Raw genomic sequence first — 21375 nt, 5'->3', positions numbered from 1 at the left:
TTCTCCAAATCGCAGCACAGCTTCGACCTTTGCGCAAATGCACAAATTTTGTTTAAGAAAATTTTAGGAGCTCTTTGTGGCAGTTTTCACAACATAAATCCTTAAAAGTAGTCATAGTATGACGTTTTTTCCAGGGAGTCGAACCGTTTGATTTTTCCGGTTCGGGTCCGGTTCTGGTTCAAAGATTGTTTCAAAATTTGGTTCAGTTCCGGTTCAGGTTCGAAGAAACTTAAAACCGGTTTTATAAGTTCCGGTTCGGGTCCGATAAAATTAGGCCTAGGCCTACTATTGCCCAACTACTAACTAGCCAAATTGGGCGTGAAAACCGCAAGGTTGGCAACACTGATCTCAACACTGCTTTGCTCAATTAACTTGCCTTTGTTGTTTGTTGCACAAGTTACAATCAAACTATATTGTCTATGATGTCACAGAACAGAAGTTGTTTACCTCAAAAAATTCCTCTCCAAAGCATCGATGATAGTGGATCGTGTGTTACGGAATAGGCTATAATTCATCAGTACAATGTGGCCTCCAAGATAACAACATGCTACGTACAGCTTCACTTACCACAATGCGAACAATGACGTAATGCTGGAGTGAACCGCTTTTTTCAACCGGTTCGGGTTCGGTTAGGGTTTAAGCTAACTCAAATTTTCGGTTCAGTTCCGGTTAAAGTTCAGACAAAATCGCACCAAAACCGGTTTACAAAAATCCGGTTCGGGTTCGGTTCGACTCCCTGGTTTTTTCACAACAAGGAATATTTGCTTTAGGAACATTTTTTGAGTGTTTGAAGCAAATATCTCACAAAGTTGGCAGTAGACCAATGTTCTTTGATTAAAGAGTTGTATGTGGCCTACTGCTACTTCTTCACTAAAAAACCTTATTATAAAAGTAATCTATTTCTTCAATTGAAGAACGGATTTGTTGTGTTAACCGCTCCCCTACCATCTAACCGGGTGGATGGCTACCACCACCGCCCAGGGCTCATTCAATAATTCATAAAAAACACGTCAACAATCGAAAAGTTCACTGTCAAACACCGTCACTGGGCCTGCGTCGATTTCAGTAGTTCAAAGTTTCTACAAGTATGCGAAACTGCCAGAATTAAGCTCTCAAAGAATCCTTCTCAGTCCGAGGTAAAAGAATTCAATAATCAATCAATGCTTTTGAAGGCATGAAATTTCCGAACAACTAGTTTATGCAGTCTGTAGGTCGCGCCACTGGATCTTTCTAATTTAATAAAACTCATACTGTGCATATTCTTGGCGACAGTTAGTTTAATTGTTTTCTTTCCACATAGGTAAGGATTGTAATTGACTGACAAAAGCAGCGGTTGAGAACTATGTAGCATGAATTAGTGGTGCGATACTGATGAGTCCAGCCTCTTGGGTGAAACACGTGTCTATCGCTTTCAATTCTTGCTCCACTCGACTGCCGAGAAACACATGTTTTTGGAAAAGTCTTGATGGCTAGTGTGGAGGCTACACCGGTATGGTTAGCGAAACACAATGCTCGCTGTTCTATAGTGAGTAGTCAGGTAGTACTGACGCCAGGAAGATCGCTCCTTCTCAACTGAACAAAACTCATACTGTGGTTGATCGCGTTTTGTAATCAGCATGTCGATAAGTTTGAGGGTTGTGGAATAGTCACTTCAATGACGAGGGTTCGATTCTAACCCTTGCCATTACTCTTTTTTCTTCTGTATTACCAAACAAAGCAAAAATCAACTTGCTGGCTGAGTACTAGAAGGATCACAATGACTGCAGTCAGCTGGTTAATAGTGAAAATTGTCCTATGTTGAAGTGTCTACCGGTCAAAACATCCCATGTACTGAAGGTGGTTTGCTGTGGTAGTAGCGGATTGTCACAAGCTTTCGGAACACGGTTCCCTGGTCATGTGCAGCAACGAGTAGACGACATAGGTAATTTTTATCGCGGCTCGATAGCCTATTGCCTGCCTGCCTCCGCATTGATACTGTCGACACGGGTAGAAACGGTTAAATGCATGGGCTCCGTTAGAGGGGGGGCCGCGGGGGTGATTACCCCCCACCAATTGGAGTGGGGGGGGGTAACTAATGCAAAATTACCCCCCCCCCCCACCAATGTAGCCTACAGATAAAAATTATATTTTTAATTATTTTTTTACTTTTGTGTTTTATTTTCTTGTTTTTATTTTGTTGCACAACTTTTGAGGTTTTTGCTTGGAAAGTTCGACTCGCAAGACAACGCCGAACTGCGTATCCTGTCAAATACATACGCATCACAATGCGCTATGTGTGACGTCGTAGTTTTTCACTGCTACAAACTGTTTAATTTCGCTTTTACCACTCACGAACGAAACCCACTACAGTTGCGCTGTTTCAATGTTTTTCTATTTTCAGTTGTTGTAAAAGTTAATGCATTTTAGCTTTTATTTTATTTTTTTCACAATTGAATGTAGGCCTAGACTCCAGATGTTGAAACTTTTTCTTACACTGTGGATGTTATGGCACAGGTTATCGTGTTGTATTTATGTAATTGTAAATTAAGTTATAGAAAGTTTTGACCTTGACGCTTTTGACCTTTTAAATCTAACCTTTTAGCGTCTGAAGTGCAAAACTTGGATGGCTTGAGCCAAGGAAGAATACAGAGAGGAAGTTTTGCGTACGTCCCCTCTTCCAGTCAAAATTGTCTCAAAACCTCAAAAATGAAGCAAATGTTAAAGAGCTTTTGCTCGCGATTTTAGATTCGTTAAAATAATTTTTTGATTTAAATTGTGCTGAAAAGCAAAAATTTTGCGCTTTCGGCGCATAACATGCCGCCTAAGACGCTGTATAAGAAATTGAAGCTTTCAGTATTGCGAGGGGGGTCTGGGGGAGACCTCCCAGGAGTATATGTGATGCGATAATCCAATAAGCCCCCTGTCGATGTCAAAACATCGTTCCCGTCCCTGCTTAAATTACCCCCCCACTCTCAGGAAGTGTCCGGAGCCCCTGGTTAAATGCCATGTAGGCAGGGCGGTAGGCTAATATAAAAAATCGTCGGCAATGAGTCTTGTTTCTGCGTAATACTCAGCAGTTGAGGGAACGGATTTCGGTTAGCAGGCTTATAAGGTGCTGGGCCTTTCAATACCGCTGAGTAAAAATTGTCTTGAGAAACACTGGAAAAAACTTATTTGTGCCAACTGTGGTGGATAGGCTACTGTAGATAGCACAGCCTAAATAAAAATTAAAGACACATTACTCTTTCTTCATACGATACGCAAGAAAAGTAGACTAGCCTAAAACTTACTGCAAGACTCATTCTGCAAACCAAATATATGTTCGAAACTTACAGAAAAGTATGAACAATTAAACCGTCAGCGTGTCTGTAATCTGCAAGTTGCTTCAGCAGATAAAGTGTTTTGACCAACCAGAAGGCAGGATTTAATCAACAAACGCGACTGAAAGAAACTTCGTGGGAAAAAGTTTAATAAATCAACTTTTTGCCTCTGATGTCACAATTTCCATGAGCATGCCAGCCACATACTTTGATAGGCTATATCTCACTAGCCTACCTGAAAAGTTATCATTCGAAAATTTGTTAGCAAACCTTATTTAGCCTACTAAACTTTTGTTGCAACTTGTTTCAAAGCTCGCCTTCTGATTCTTTCCAACATCGATTTTGACAAATGCTGTTGTGAATTGTGACAAACCTGATCTCAAACTTTTCCCGGCAAAAAATTCCTCTACTGAGTTGAATCTTGCCTTCTGATTAGTCAGTAAACATCATCACTGCAGTGCAGGCCCGGATTTAGGGGTGGGGGGCAAAGGGTGCAGGTGCTCCTGGTCCCCGACTTTTGAAGGGCCCCACGTGGAAAAAATGTGATTTTTTTTGTTTTTTTTTTTCTTTCTTTTACCCTTTGAAGTTTCTGCAAAATGCTGTGCAGTGCTGGATTAATGCTACTGTAGCCGTAGAAGTGGTTTTACGCCCGGTAAGCGCGAAAAAATTTTTTGCATGGGGGCCCCCGATCTAAAAGTGCCCCGGGCCCTCCATCAGCTAAATCCGGCCCTGCTGCAGTGGCCTGCAGATTGCAAATATACAAACCGTATGAAGTATGCCATCGATAAATATCCGGTAGGCCAAGCAACGTTAGTTCAATTCTCAACGTGCGTGTGTGAGAGTGAGTTGAAATATTCTTTGTTTATGGCTTTTGGTTCTTAATGTATCTTACACACAATTTTGCTGCAAAATGGAAAATTTGATGTGATGGAACTTGATTTTGCTGTAAAACTATGATGTTGATAATTAAATAATAATGTTATGGTTTTAACAGGGAGGGGATACGAAAGCTCAGAGCGATTGCTGATTCTCATGACACTAGAAGGGCGGTAGTTGGTACCGCGTTAAACATGAGGTTCTTTTTAAAATTGCAAAAAGTTTTGTAGTGCAGCTGGTATACTTAGCTACACAAAACATTTAGCAAGTGTTATGTAGAACATATTTGAAGAATGCTTGTTTGGAAAGACAGTTGAAAGGTTACCAGTTTAGCTGTTTTTTTTGACAAAACCTTTGCAGTTGGCTAGGCGTAAAGCAAGTATACGGGTAGTTGAATTAAGTGACTATGAGCATTCATTGAATATCCATACCTGGTTGTAATAGTGCAGTGCAGGTTGTCATAACAAAGTTTATTAAATTACCATATGTGCCAATTGTCATTTTACCATAAACAGAGATTATTTAAGATAAATAGAAGCCCTTCTATTGTCAGACGTAATCAAAGTCTTCCTATCCCCTTCTCTAGATATCCCTGGGTTTTATTTAATCGTTGTTGCTCTTCAACAGCTAAAGTTCTTTTAGCGACACGGTCATTTTTAATCAGGTTTACGATGTCATCACTTTATTACCTGACTTATTCTCACTACGTTATGCAAAAAAGAATATAATCAGTACCGGTTTTGAAGACTTCGATTTGACCGAAGACTCGGCCACTGAGCTGGTGTATAATTGTTATAGTAAAGACTCTCTGGACAGGATTACACAACTCAGAATGGTAGGGAGTAACAAGAAAAACTACATTTCGTGCGCAGCAAACAAACGTTGTTGTAACGTTTCTATAAAGTTACTAGGCCTATCCGCCTATTGGACAACAGATAATATTCGGACAGGAAAAAAGAAAATCAATTGTCCTAATGGTAAACGGCAAAGGAGCGTGCCGCTCCACACGATCGTATTGTTGTATTTCAAAAAAATTTACCGCACGAATAGAAAGCCAAAAATGGTTCTTATAAAATGTAATAAAAATTTTTTTTAGCACCTCGCGGGCCGCATAAAAAGATTTTTCGGGCTGTATGTGGCCGCTGGCCGTATAGAGCCTACACGTGAAAAAGTAAAATATACAAAATGCTTTGGTTCTTTATTGATCAATGTCGTACAAGCGCAGAATGTCAGACAAAGTGTGCACTTGAAAGCATTCCCAAGTTTCACTTTTTTTGACGTTGAATGAACATAAAGTTACGATCAAGAGCTGCATCGATTGACACAAAAGCTTGACGATGCAGCAAGCGCATGGAACAGCTTGATGGAAATAGGTCAAAACTGGTGTCGACTAGATTAAACCGGATTAATATGTTTAGCAGAGAACCAGTGAAGCAAGGGTTGTAGAACGATTATAGAGGATCATTTATTTCAGCAGATTTGTCGTTTAGAAGTCGCATTGTCGCAGCAATAATACAAAGTACCAAACAATGAATGAACAAGATTAGTTTAGTATGAGACGTATTAGCCAAGACAGCAAATTCAGAAACTGCTCAATTTCTAAGAAAAGAACAAAGGATTCACACACATGTAAGAGATGTCTTCCTATTTAACATTTGTTTAGCCCAGTAACATAAAGCAGAGGCTATAATAACACAGAAAATGTGGTAAATTTGAATATTTTTGGCCAATTCGATTCAAGCTCTCGGATATGTTGCTTGATGAGGAAAGCATGAATGGTAGTAATCATTTTTACCATAACCGTAGGCGAATAAAACATTTTGGGAGGACAAACAAAATTTTCCCAAATTTTCTCTTTGTAAATATACTTTCATAAACGCAACATTACTTACAATCTCTGAAATGGTGTATAGTCTAATACAGGGGTCGGGACCTTTTCAGGTAAGAAAGCTATGAAAGCTACATTTTTGGAAATATATTTCTTTAAGAACCATATATTGCTTTAACAGTTAATACAACTAGCATATAGTGGCAGTTCATGAATTGTAAAAGTAGGACTATGTGTTCACTGAGAATGAGAAAAACAGCTGGAGGTCTGGGGGACCTCCCCAAGAAAACTTTAAAAAGTGTATTTAATTTGGTGTATTCTCAGTTGTATTTTCAGCTGCGCCTCTATATGGCTGCATTGACACTGTCTGCTTTGTAAAGCGCTGAGGAGAAACGCATTTTGCGATGGATACAGCGCTATATAAAAACAAGCATTATTATTATTATTCTGAGCGTATTTTCAGCTTTAAATTGTGATGAAAAGTTAAGATAAAACTTTCTGTGAGCTAGATGCCGTAACGAGGAGCCATATATTTCTCACGTGCCAAGGGTTCCAACCCAACCCCTGGTCTAATAACTCCGCGGTTATCGACTTGGCAATGTACGAAAACACATGCAACAAAACGTTCAACTTAGGTTACAAACAAGGCTGACTTAACTTTAATCTACATTCATAGACCTGTCTGTGTCCCAATTACTATAAATAAATCATCAAATTGAATCTTTCTTGCATCAAACATGCACAGTTGAACAAAACCACTTTTAGTATTTGGTGTAATATTACAATGAAATCGTAGTCAATGTTCGTTTTTTTAGCACCGTTACATTAATAACTGGACATTTTTGTCCAAAGATTTTTACAAATAATTGTATTGGTAGGATATGGACAAAATCCTAGACAGGTTTCTGATGCTACATTTTAAGAATAATGTTAATGTACTTCAAAATATAACACTATACAAAGCTCCTAAACTGGTTAAATGTTTAAAATTCATGGTAAAAATTGAATTGTCCAAATAACTAGACATTGTTTCCCAAATGATTTTTATGATTACTGCACTAGTAGGATATGGAGAAAAAAAGCAAAAAAATCACGAGAATACCAGTACCCAGCAGGCTTTTGAATCCTACCCGTGAAGAAATGTAGCCTACATGCTGAGGATATGCTTACTTCTGCTCGCTAATTGTGCTCGTTTACACTTACTTTTTGCAAATGTTGAATCGAAACTTATTACTCTGCCTAAATTGCAAAATTACATGCAATAGTTTCCAAAATTGACGATAATAAATTTTACATTCATTGAAAAATATCAATGCATCTCATAAATTATTATAACAATTATGTAAAGCTTGTAAACTGATGAGATGTTAAAACATTATGGTGAGATGATTTGCCCAAATAAATGGACGTTTTCGCACACATCCGCGACGTTTTTTTACGTTTTTTTTTCAGCTGAAGAGCGACCGCCCCCTGCCTCCCCCCCTCATCTTCTACGACTATGATTCTTATGCTATGGTTTTATTGATTGAACATCGAACGATAAAATTACTTTGAAAGAACAAATTACTTCAGAAAACCTGTGGCCGACTGAACGTTTTTTTTTTTTTGTAAAAACTTTTTCGATAGAATCTTCAGAGAATGCTTTCTCATTCTGATGATGCAATTGCATACAACCAATAAAAATTATGGCTGTTGATATTACTTTTCATGGACTGCGATGTAGCAGCAGTTTAATGATTTTAGTTTTACAACGCCGTTTCATTCAGCATTAATTTCGGTTTTGATAAGTGTGTGACGTATTTATAGCAGGAATCATGTAAATCAATTGTCACAAATTTAAAAAAAAAAAAAAGTTTTAACTACAATAAGAAAAAAATTTGATGCAAGGCAATGCGTTAATGTCCAACGTTTGGAAAGCTAGTCAAATCTTACAAGAAAATTTGCGGAATTATGAAGTTCCGCATCGAGCTCCGGCTACTATCGTATCCTGATTTAGATATTCCGGATGCAACTACAACAACCGAATCATGTTTGCAAGCTTATCCTATATAACATCACAACTAAGTTTTTGAATGAGTGACTGTCACAGTAAGAAGTTCAGGAAACTTGTCACTTTATTTTTTGTGTGTTGTAAAATTTAAATTTTCTTTGTTATACTTGCAACTGTTGATTGTAGGCCTAATTTTACAACCGACGAAATAAAAGTTTTTATTTTTTCTCTTCCGTTCTATGTTTGGTGGCTGTGTATTTTTAAGATAGTGTTTTATCGATGTATATTTTAATCCTTTTGATTTTGTCATCTTTTCCTTTTGTTGGTGCCAAATTCGTGTGTTTGCTTTATCGTTCTCTACATGTTCGCGCAAGCATTGAAAAATAAATTGAATTGAATAACATTTGGATTGCGCTAGTGCGGCTCTTAAGATCTTATGCTAAGAATACAATAGCTAGCAGGTGGTCCGACTTTTGTGCAAGCTTTATCTCGACTTTTGGTTCGTTCCTTTTTGTAGTAACTTAACCGTTTATTCCTAATCACATGGAAGCAAATTTAAAAAGCAAGCTAGAGAGCGTCAACAAAGTGGAAAACTTATAAAATGGAAGCAAACTGGCTCGTGTGAATTTTGATTAATTGCTTTTGACAACTACTTGTTGTTGCATCGTTCAAGTCAAATCGTAGAACAACGCAGCAAATACTAATAGTTCGATGCACCAACTGTGGGTCATTCATGAACTAAGCAAACCGGCCAATTAAGAAATTTAATTTGTGGAATGCTTTTTTCTCTTTTGCACCAACCGTAATCCGCTGATTAAAATTACCAATTACTGATCCACAGTTGAACTCTGCTCCAACTGATTCCCGATTAACAAAAATCATTAACTTAATCGACAGCTTAACCTTAAATGGTGCGTTGATGGTTGCAGCTCAGCCCAAATAGGCCTTCTGGTATGAGCACTCTATGCAGCAGCATCTACAAAATCTCCCGTGGTGTAATTGCATTTGTAGATTTTTTGCTTTTCGTTTTCAATTGATTTTCCTTTCAGGATTTCTGCAACTTTCACTTTAAAATCTGTGCATGAGCACCGCGAAAAGCTATTCAAGCAATGTAAACAATTCTATGTCGTTTGTGATAGATTTGCTCTATTTTGTCAACTGTCGTTTTAACGTTATAAAACCGTATATTCTTTAAAATGGCCTCCGATCGTATCTTTGTAAACTGGAAGACAAACAGTTCAATTGCAGGAACTGGGTCGTTCTGGTATTCCAAGATCAACTCAGCATGGTGTTCACTGTGTGCCCAGCTGACCAAATCCATTCTTTATGCAATGATTTGGCATCTGTTGATGTTGAATCAACATAAAGCGAACTGAAACGTCATTTACACTTGTGGTGATGTTATTTTAACGCCTGGTAGCCAATCTTTTTGAGTTGCAACGATGGCTTGTGTTCACCACACCAATGGCTCTCAAACCATTTTGAAGTTACAGTTAGGTACGGTACTCTATCAACGAACTATTAAGCATGCGCATTTCTAAACTTACTAGTTTAGATATGAATTTGGCGTTTAAACGTTAGTAGTATTTCTCGAAAGCAATGCATTCATAAACAGTCTGAAAACTTCATAAAGTAATGCACGTAAATTCACATGACAATAGTCATCTACCCATAACAACACTTTGATTAAGCCCTTTAGAGGTAGCCTTATGCTCGGAGTCCTCAACACAAGCAATCCTTGTGATGAATTCGAGTTTATCTCTTCAAAACGTAAATGCATGGAAAACAGTCTCAGAGAAGGGTAGACTACTCACTTCACATGTGTTGATTTAGGAGCATGAACTGCAAACGTGACACAGGACCCGCAAAATGTTAAAACCTAAAAAGATGCACACTGAAACTAAACATAAATTTTAACTAACTTACTTTACCATTCCGGTAACTTCTTCAAATATATGGCTCTCCACTGGTTGTTTCAAGCACCTTAACTACTTGCTGAACTTGGGACTAGTTTTTATGTTTTGCCAATAGGCTAACGTGTCAAGAAAGAAAAACAAAGTACCAAGTACAATATATACTAGCGTGCCAATAAACAAGGATAGGCGGCACAACCGGGAAAGGTGTAAAAAAATGTCCATGCCAGATTAACCGGTGGTCAGGTACAAGTCTGTAGCTAGCACGGTCACAAGTAAGTTAAAATTAATGTGAAAACATGAACCAAACACTTGTTTTTAAAGCATACAAGTCACGTGCATTTCATGGTAAAACTGTTAATTACTAAAACGAAAAGCAAGGAGTCGTTCACAAAAGTTGCTGAGGGCTTAAGCTCTTAAGTCGGAAATCTACAAGTCTTCGTCATAATTTTGGCCAGGTAATTGCAACTTGAAAGGATTTGCTTGTCCCTAATGAGCATGTTAAATCAAAACAATAGAAAAAAATACAAAGCTACAAAATTTCCCAGGATAATTATTTCACCAAGAAGACGCTTGTAGAACAGTCATCGATTTTTTAAGGCAAAGTTGCATTTTCCCACCACGGAAATAGGGTCAAGTAAATGCAGGTGACGATTTAGGAAATGGTGTTTCTTGGTAAAAAAAAAGGCAATTAGTTAAAAAGCGTTAAATTAATGCACATAATCATTTTTCCACAATTTTAAAACCGACATTGTGAACAATCCAACGTACGCCGTGAATGCATGAAAGAAAAAAAACTGAGCAATTAGGAGACATCGCTTGACTGCATAAGATATAAAATCATTGCATTGGTTCAGTCTCTGCTAACGTTGAGTCAATGTAAAAAGGGCAATGTGATCTGTTGAAGTGTCTGTGTCTCAAAGTAGCTGCCTTGCATCGTTTGGGGCATCTGCTTATCTGGTAGTTGTTTTAGAAGGCTTCCTCAGAAACCGCTGCTTGTTTTGGATAGTAAACGTCATTTTGAGAAGAGAACATTTTATTAGTCGACAAGAAGCCATACTTGACTGTGGCAGAAAAAGGTTGTTATTTTAAATGTCGGGAATCGAAAAAAAGCAACTACTGACAACGTAGACCTAAAAAGCGCGAGATTGTAGAATTGTAGTAAGGAGGTTACGCTATGTCCAAGAAAGGTAAGACGTAGTATTTGTAACTGAGGTATTTCTAACCTTGGCAAGTGTACAACCCTTCCTGCGACAAATAGAGTTTTTTCTTTGGAAAATTTTATTTGTGTTTTGAATAAGATTCTGATTAAAATTACCTCTTTACCAAAACTGTATTATAAATAAGATTTATTGTAGATTGACAGAGTACTTTAAATTAAAGCACCAAGTCGTGTTCACTCGTGTAGGCATCGTTTGATTAACTTTATACAACTATTATTTTCGATTAGGTGTTAATGAACGACTTCAGGAATTTTCAAACAGCCGCCTTGGCTTCGAAACACCCGCCTCAGATGGGGAGAAAGAGCAACTTATCACAGGACATGATGAGAGAGGACATCAAACCAAACGCTTATCAAGTATGTTTATATTAAGGCTTACAATTAAAAAAATATGTCCATCTCTCATATTTAGAACTACTTTAAATGTTCAGTGGCGTAGAGTCATAATTTTAGGATTATGTTTGCAGGCTCCTCCATGTTGTAACAACTATTATTCCCTCGGTTGATTCGAGTTGGTAAAATCCGAGCAAGCATTCAGTTTGATTTAAATTACCTGGGTTTCAAGCTGTGACCCTCTGCAGTAACTTAATTTATAAATAATGCATGCCCCGTATGTTACTGCCTTGTCGTTATCATTCATTTGCGCTTACGCGGACATCATCAACGCAGTCCTTCCAAACATTTCTGCCCCTCGTCAAATTCGACGGTTTGTATTTCTGCTCTCCAGTGTCTTGTTTTGGGGGGAAAATGTTTCTCTAGCCCACCTTTTTTCTAATGCTATAGAAGAATGTGTGAAATTTCTTGTTGACCTCTAAAGTAGCGACTTACTAGCTGTAACCTTTCTGATTGTATTAGTGAAAAGTGGCAGGTCACCATGGAGGTTTTCGTTGATTAAGTGCTGCTCCCAGCTATTTCTGAGTGTGGAAGTCTACATAGCAGCCATTGGGTTGATCCTCCATATTTTCGATAACTTTTTTGGCTTGCAAATTATAATAGAAAACTCAGCAATATTCAGGGTTTTGCAATAAATCGGACCTGGTTTCTATGGAGCCTTCGTAAAGAATTGAAGTGAACTTAACAAAAAATGTTAATTTCTCTGTAGCTCTTTGTTATTGTTTCCCAGATCGGACCCTGAATAATATTGTCGTTTCAGAAAAGTGCACTACAGCTGTCTACTGACGTCTTAAATTTGCTTAAATTTACTAATTATAAAAATCGGCTATTTTTATACTTTTAAATCAGTGTAATATTTTTTATTTTGAACCAACTATTGATAAATGTGTAATTATTATTATTATTATTATTAAGAGTAATTTCAAGAATTTTGGCTGATCCAACATTGCACGTAGTGACGTATGCCAAAATTAAGAAAAACATGCCCCGATTTAGCTTACAAAGAATGTTTTAAATCTAATTTTTTAGCTCACATTAGATCAGAATGCCCAATTAAATAGGGCCATCTTTCAGTGATACCAACTTCACTTTTTTGGATATTTTTCCCCTTTATTAAACCACCCTCTGAATCGAGCCAATTTGGTCTATTTCGGATGTGGTCCGATTAAGGGTATTGAATGTAACTGCATTTAAAAAATTTACATATTTTAATGCAATGATGATATTACATCAAGTTAATGTAACAACAGGCTTGACCGATGCACATTTCCCAAGCAGATTTAATCAAAACTATTTTGGTTTGCGTCCTTGTCTTAGCGGTTTATTTCTCGCACAACAGGTGCACAGAATTTAATTGATTGCATCATGTGTACGTCATATGAAGGCGCTCAACCGTGAAACTGCGCGAATTTTTGAAAAGGCTTGAGAATAATAAGCTTGCATTAAATTATCACGGTCTACAGCACATCCTGCTCGACTTGTAACGCAGAAACAATATTATTTTGATGCTGAACAAATGTGAAAATCAATTGATTTGGTTATAATTTTTCTTGAGCTGTGCTGTCTTGCAGGTAATATCGTTAATCTAAGCTCAGCTTTGACTCAGTCTGTTTATTAGATATTCTTAGATAATTCTATACTAGCTTTAAGTGTCTCAACATTTAGATATGGAAAACTTTTGACAAAAACGAAAGGCCCTATCCCATAAGAATTCCAGTTAACTCCACTTAAGTGGTCAGCGTCAATGTCGGAAAACCAGCTTAAGTAGAACAGTATTGCAATGATCCTAAGTCCATTCTCAAGATAGCATGATCTGCTGAGCTTGACATTGCAAATAGCAACCAAAGCAGTTTGAAGATACCGTGGACTACTTGCAAATGTTATATTTCATACGGTACCGTAAAAATTAAACTGAATTCGGTTTCTGTAGTCCGTATTTTTGACATTGAAATTGCTCTAACTTTAGTTTCAGGAAGAGGGAGTCAGACAGCATGGACTAGATTCCTCTCTAAATTACGCCAGGTATCAACCAGGGGAAATAACCAGTCGGTTGAAGCAAGCAACAAAACGAGAAATGACAGACGAAGCAGCTTGCAAGAAGTAAGATCAAGTTTCTTCATTCCCTTTTTCTGTTGATGTTATATAACTCGTACAATCGATCGAACTTACCATGTCGTGGTCGGTATCAACCGTTGTTCCAAACTTTCAACATTGAGGAACAGTCAGTGCCAGTGCTGAAGGCCCAACGTTTAGTATAAAGAAAATCTCGCCTAGCACTCGTAACATTTGCTTTCGGAAACTTTGATCCCGAATGAAAAGAAATAGGAAACGTCCATCAAATTCAAATATTGCTCCATGAATTCATGTGAACATCTCTTGATTGTGAGCTTGTATATTGGCCAACAATCAGGCTATGCAAGAAAAAGTGGCAAAAACTTGATAATATTTTACACGGCAATTGGCAAGGTTCATTTCATTGATTTCAATGCACGTGATACAACACAATATTCCACGTAATGCGTTACACTTCTCAGAACTAACAAGATTTTTCAACTTGATCGTCAGATATCGTCGTTACAAGAAACCTCCCTACTCTTATGTGGCTTTGATAGCTCTAGCAATACAAAGCTCAACACAAAAGATGTTGAAGCTATCGGAAATTCTGAGCAGAATCAGTGATATGTTCCCGTTTTTCAAAGTAAGTAATCAAAATCAATACCATTGTTAAGAAGTACACTATAAATGGAGATGCAAACAGTTTTTGTCATCAAATAGACCGGCAAAGAGTTCTTAAGGCTTATTATTTCATAATCTTGTGTAGCTAAAAGTAAAGGGGTAACGGTCCAGGAGTGACCGCAGTCCGAAAGTTACCAAGGTTGCCAAATATAATTACTTATTTTTTTTTATAAAAATAATTGAAATTCGTATTGCTCAAAAAAAAACATTGACAATTTTAAGCATTGATTTATCTTAAATAAAAAGGTGTGCATTAGTTTGAGAGCAACTACTCAATTAAACTTAGTTGTAACATTTTTGTTTTTGTATCGCTTTCTGATGCGCCTGGCAGCTCTGGTCACTTGTGGTCTGACATCACTTCTAGACTGTCACCCTGCAGCAGCACGGTAACTTTTGGACCGCAGTAACTCCTGGACCGTTACACCGGTATTGCATTGCTGTTTTAAAGTTTGTCCAAGGTAAACTCCTTCTTGTAAAAGTGTTGCCTTACTGTTTTTCATTGTCGTGTGGACGGTAAGAATTAAAAAATCTGTTTCATTCTTTTTCAGTAACTCACTTTCCTGTCATAGATTTTAGCATTTATTTTTTCTATAAAATCCAGGATGCCTGTGGCCCACGACAATTTTTTTAAGTTCTGCCACTTCCGGTTCTGTAGTTTTTATAAGAAGAATAAAATATTTATAAACTTTGTAAAGGATGCAGATTTACACGTCAGGATTCATAGTGTAAATTTTTGAATTGTGAACACTGAACATCGAAATTCGCATGTTTTCAATAGGCAAATTTTGATTGCGTTGTAGTTAACCAGTTCTAAGATGAAGATTTCTGTGGGAATCGTGTCACAGTCTCACAGAAAAAGTGCGGTATTGTTACTTGTTCGCATTAACATGTCGAGTAAAGCTGATAAGAGGACATCAATTAGACTAGGGACAGCCGGACAAATGGGACAATACATTACGGAACGCGCAACTCCGCTGTTCCGGCAATATCAGAAGGGTCAATTGCCAATTTGACATTTTTTACGCTTTGCTGCTGGCTTGCTTTCAAATAAAAACCTTAAACCACTTTAAAACCAACTTCACTCTTCTTATATAACCCATAAAATGTACAAACACATTTCTAAGATTAAAATTTGGGTGTGAGGGTTTTAATTAGAAATTATCAGACAGTCAATTTTAAAATTACAAATTAGAAGTAAATACTCAAGTGGCCCGCGCAACCATTCGTAAACTACATGTGGCCCTTTGGCTAAAAAGGTTGGACACCCCTGAATTAGAGCAATTGTACAAAAATTTGTCAAAATTAAGCAAACAGTCAGGTTAGCGACTCGGCAAACCGTAATGCTTTATTGAGAAAAGATAAATTAATCAAGTATTGTTTCGGTTTTCACATCGAATGTATTCGATTAATTCAACATACAAATCTTTTTTTTTTTTTATTAATGCAACGTTTGCAGATGTCAGTTAAGTTGGATTGTTACATTGTGCTACTGTGTTACTTATTCAACAAATAGAGTGATTTACTGTAAACCTTTGCACTGAGTATTAGTTCACATCCTTTAAATAAACCGACTGCTTTCCTCTGTGCAGAAAGTGCATGTGCAACTTGTATGATGTACAGGGTGACCCAAAAAGATGCGTACTCTTGAAAATTCCAATTGTGACTTTGATTGAAAAGTTATTTATTTCAAATTACAACCACACATTATACAGTTTATGGAAGACCATTAACCAGAGTTTCAGCTTTTTCTATCAATTTTAATCAATTTATGGCTTTCCCAAGATGTGTTCCAAATGTGAAAAAATCGAATAAAACATGGGTACGCATCTTTTTGGGTCACCCTGTAACTTACCACACTCAAACGCTTACGATAGTAGTATACTTGGCAAGGTGCTGGCTGTGTGGTGAAGCGATGAGATCGTCTGCATGACGCAAGACGTCGCTTTGACATCTGCTAAGACCACGTGGCTATGTACTCATGTAGTGGCAAGACTCTAATGTCATGTTTTGAAGGTGGACATGACGTTTAGCTTCCTTGTCACTCTGGTTTATTGAGTATAAACCTATAACCCCATGCATAATCCTCGGTACGACAGGCATCGGACAATGAGCTTTTTTCTATTTGAATACTGTCGATAACTCGTCAGATCAGAGGAGTAGCCAGCTAAACAATTCGACGGAGCAAAGAGTAGTTTTAGCCTAAATCTATAGTAAATCTTGTCAAATGGTGCTGTAACAGAAGGTGAAATGTTTATTCAAATATTTCGGGGGGGGGGAATAATTGCCCTCTTTGCCCCATGACTACATCCTTGCCGGGGATGGTTTTATTTTTTGCACCTAATAGTTTTTGCTATATAATTTAATTACAGGGAGAATATCAAGGATGGAGAGATTCGGTCAGGCATAACCTATCGCAGAATAAATGCTTCAGAAAGGTAAAAAACACAAACATAAAGTTAAAAATTTTTTTCAAACTAAACCTAAGTAACCTATAATAAAATAAAATGCAAATTTTGTTGCATACTTCTTAAAGGGATAGTAAAGGAAAAACCTGACTTGGAGATTTTCCACGTTTTTTGTGTTTAACATGCTACCATAAAACAATTTTCAATAAAATTTTGCCCCATTGCTGTCTGATCAGCATTCCGCGCCCGCTTTTGTCAGAGCTTTCAAAACTAGAATAGGCGTGAGCAGCGAAGCGTGCGACTGTACAGTTTACGTCACTATAGGCGAGCAATCAGTTGATCGCGCAATAGTTGTTACTGCGGGCGATTTAACTGTAGGCTATGTATGTATGTCGGATGTATGTAGTACATCAAAACAGCCGATTTCAACATCAAAACATCAGATCTGATGTTAGTGTTAACGTGGCTTTTGTTATTGCTGTCGTCCTGTCGATAGTGACGTATTCTCGAGCAGTGTTTGCACTTTTTGGTCATTTTGAAAAAAAAATAAAAATAAATGAAACATTGAACTTTGGGCCTTGCCAGTGCCATTGAAAACATTTTTTTTTTCGGTAATTCTTTTTGAAATGTATTCTTGAATGCTCAGTTTACGCATTTTAATGCTTAATTCTCGTTTGAAAATTTCATTTATTACGCCTTTAAGAAAATTAAACAACAAAGGACGATAATAGGTTTCCTTACAAAAATCTGGCCCATTCACTTTATCAGCAGTGGCGGATTAGCAAAGTGAATTGGCCAGGAAATTTAAAAATAAAAATGGTCACGGTTTTATCAAATCTCTTTTCTTTTTTATAGAAACCAGTGGTGTCGAAAGTAGTTACTAACATCACTAAAAAAGGTGTTCAGGCCCAAAGTCAAACGACTTACCGGAAAGTTCCCAAATTTCCGATGAGTTAATCCGTTTCTGATTATATCAGAGATTATTATCAAAGAATTATAATGAACAGCAGTGGTAAATAATAACATAGCCTATAATGCAGTTGTTTAAGTACCAACGTGTTTTTGCAAGGCCTGTAACTTGCTTGTCTTTCACGAAACAAAAACACAGCTAAGCTGAAATCCGTTGTAGACTACATGTCTTGTTCAAATTTGTTGGCAAGTGGTTTATTCGTTGATGAATGAGGTTTGCCTGAGAGTACTGAGACCATGACTTTACCACGGCAATTTGTGTGGCAGACCGTTTTACCGTAAACCTTTTAGCCTATTATTATTGCATTCTTTTTAATATGAATAGTTTGATCACCACTTTGTGATTTTATGCAGTTTTAGACTAGTAGATATAGACTACAAACCCTTTTGCTCGCTTGTTTCATTTTCTTCCAGTAAATTGGTTGTTGGCTATTTAGAACGACTTTTTTAATGTATTCAGTCTTGAAGGTTCTACCGGACCCCGACCGACCTCATTCAAAGGGAAATTACTGGACTGTTGACGTGGATGCTATTCCCGCTGATAAATTAAAACGTCAAAATACTTCGGTGTCAAGAAATGTTGCTCCGGGATTATGCTATGCAAGGTGAATGCCTCTGAAAGTTCTTCCTAAAGGAATTGCATTTTATCTAAGTTACTCGTTATTGTACAGTTACACTACCAGAACAGTAACCTAATAAACTTAACTCAACTAGAAGAGATTTCTTTTTATGCTGTTTCAGTTACAATAAACAAGGTGAACTAATAAAACATGGTTACAGTAGGTTACTCTATTCCTTTAAGCTATATTCACTAAATTACATTGCAGTAGCAGTAAAAGTTATTAGTCTATAAAGTTTAAAATCGCTTGGACCTATTTTGCGTTAGATGTTTAGTCATATTCTTAACGCAGCTTAAATAGCCCAAGTATAATGTATCCTGTAGAAATCTCACAGACATCTTTGACTTAAATACCGGAGCACTAAAAGTATCTGCCACTGTTGGAAATCAACACGGATTTCGTACTGAAGAAGTGGACTTGAATAGCCCTGCGAGTTCCACGACGTTCACTGCTAATCAAAGTTGGGGAGAAGGTAGGATTTTTGCAATACCAGTATCGCAGCACCATAAGCAATGTTGTAGGCTATGCAAAAAGAAAGGGACTTATTGATTATTGAATTGCTTCAACACACTGGTTTGGTTGGTTTTGAATGTTTATCCTCGGACTGAGAAAGTCTTGATTGGTTATTCCTGGTAGTTTACTTGTAGAGGTTCTTGACGCAGGGTCGGTTACCGAGATTGACAGAGTGAAGCTTTCCGGTTGTTGAAGTGTTGTTGCCAGGGAATTACTTTATTCACTAAGTGCCTCTGAATGGAGAGCAGTCCTTAACGTGCGTTGCTTAACCGCACACTGGCATCTGAAATAAAAACTACGCTATAAAGCTATGCATTAGAGTGAACATAAAACTATAAACTACGAACGTTTTTACAATAACATGTTATTGTAAAATCAGTTATTTTCGTTACTTGAGAAGGGCTAACTTGTGTGGCCGAAAACGTTCGTAGTTTATAGTTTTATGTTCACTCTGATGTATGATGTTAAATGCCGTGTGGTTGCTTGGTTTTATCTGTCTACGGTTAAAGAAAATCACCTCTCTACCAAAATTGTATTATAAGGCTATGCGTTTAACAAAGTGAAATCTATTTCAAGCAGACGTGGATCAGTATTCTTGCCATTCAAAACGGCAAGGTGCTAATTTCTTTGATGAAGGAACTTGCTCGCCAACAAGCTGGGATATATCGAACAGAGAAATGCGCAATGACGTTTCGATTTCATCGGCGAACGTTCAGTCACAGACTTCATGTGACAGTGAAATTTGCAGGTAACTATCAAACCTTAATTTAGTTAATAGTACCGTATGCACGTTACAGATTTTACAAATTTTACTATTCTTTCGCATTAGCAATAGCATGTTACCATTTACCAATTTATCTTACGTTAAAAAATATCATGGTTGTGACAAAAATCGAAAGCTATAAAATTGATTCTAGTGAAAAAATATTACGACAAACCTTTCAAAGAAGCTACAAGGCAAAGAGTTTATAACTTTTCTTTTCCTTTACAAACCTGATTGACTTGCGTGTGTTTTATCTTTTTTAGCAACCAAGTCAGCTCCACCACCGATCCTCATGAAACGCAATTGCCCCATCAGAACGCCGTCGACTCATCAGATTTATCTGACAACGAGCCAATGACCTCTACGGAAAGTTCTGTCCCTACAGATAGCTCTGAGGATGATGAAAGATCTAAGACCTTAGTTTCCGAGCAGCCTCGACTCATTGCAATTAATATGGAGAAAATAATCAGGCAAAAACGAAGATCTAAGCAGGGAAGACTTTTGAAAAGGAAACTACCTCGAAGTTCTTCCAGTTATCTTGAGGCAAATAAGCCCAAAGAGATGAAATCGCCTATTCCTGCAAGCTTGCAATCGATTACAACTTGTGAGTCAAGCATAGACGTATTGCAGTTGCCTGAAAAAAATTCACACAAAGTTACTCGTAATGCAGCGTCAGTTTTTGCTTCTTCACCATCCAACACATCTCCAGTTGCAGCTCCACCTAACCAGTCCCCATTTCCTCAAAATAGACCATGTTCGTCTTCAAATGGGGATCCTTCCACAGATGTTTGGCCAAGCATAGATGGGACGGTTGGACCTGAAGGTCCTCCAAACGTCACGTGGACTTCTTCTGACCCTTTGGAAGCTGTGAAAGCGTATTTTAACTCATTTCCAGCACCAACTCATAGCAATCAGTGGAAAACCACTGATTTTAATAACGAATTGATTCAAAAACGCTCTGATACGACTCAACCTGTGATGTCACAAGGAATAATCGAAGATCAAAGTGAGTTCTTAACGCAGCAAGCATCCATTCTTTGTGGCAGAAGTCACAAGATACCTCGACAATCTGATCAGTGTTATAATTTGCCTCAGCACGTACTACCTCAACCATCTCTGAACGTACATGATTGTGACCAATGTGGTTTTCATCCTCCAGTCAACCTTCCATTAAATCAAACTCATCTATGGAATAATAGTTTAATGCCACCACTGCAAAGTAACCCATTCGATGAGTACACAGCTGGAACGTCGTGTGCACAATTGCCTGCGCAGTATGGTACACCTGTAGTACCAACGGCCCACCGCATGTACAGCCAATCATCATATATGCCAAGTAATCGATTTCTTCCGCCCAACTTATAATTCGCTTTGTATCACAGCATTTTATTTCCCAATGTCACTGTGTGACTTTTAACGTATTTGTTTGATAAAATTTAAATTTTCTGGAATGATTTTGACGCGTGTGCGAGTGTTACGTTTGCGTTCCAAGAAACCTGAATATTTGAAGCAAGTGTCATCGCGTGGACCTTAGAATAGACACAGACATTACAGCCTATATTGTTCTAATTTGAAAAGTACCTGTATCATGGTAATTGTAAACAAACTGGCCAAAAAACTATTCAAATACAATAGATTACTTTTCTGTGCCTTCCATTTCATAAGACGCTGTTTGCCTTGCCTCTCTAACACCTCCCCCAGCGTGTTAATATGTCATTTAAACAACCGCGGAGTAACTTTGATCGCTCATCATTTTCCGATACCAGGCTGTTTTTCTCGACACTGCTTCCCAGGCTACCAGCCAACCTCTTGCCAACAGGATCGGAATATTCTCAATCAGATTTAAGT

The 21375-nt window shown here is 37.6% G+C and overlaps 1 protein-coding gene across 1 annotated transcript; it reads left to right on the top strand.

The window, feature by feature from the left end:
* Positions 1-11083: 11083 nt before the first annotated feature.
* LOC145773720 (uncharacterized) lies at positions 11084-20917 on the top strand. Its single transcript, XM_082584855.1, has 9 exons — positions 11084-11096; positions 11391-11485; positions 13488-13621; positions 14087-14219; positions 16627-16692; positions 18100-18236; positions 18575-18723; positions 19344-19512; positions 19791-20917. The coding sequence occupies exons 1-9, from the start codon at positions 11084-11086 to the stop codon at positions 20890-20892; spliced, it is 1998 nt and encodes a 665-aa protein (XP_082440981.1). The 3' UTR covers positions 20893-20917.
* The last annotated feature ends 458 nt before the right edge of the window (positions 20918-21375 follow it).

Source organism: Aplidium turbinatum, chromosome 7, assembly GCF_918807975.1.
Source record: "Aplidium turbinatum chromosome 7, kaAplTurb1.1, whole genome shotgun sequence".
Classification (NCBI taxonomy): domain Eukaryota; kingdom Metazoa; phylum Chordata; class Ascidiacea; order Aplousobranchia; family Polyclinidae; genus Aplidium; species Aplidium turbinatum.
The sequence above is the reverse complement of the archived record's forward strand: the minus strand, read 5'-3'. Positions and strand labels throughout refer to the sequence as shown.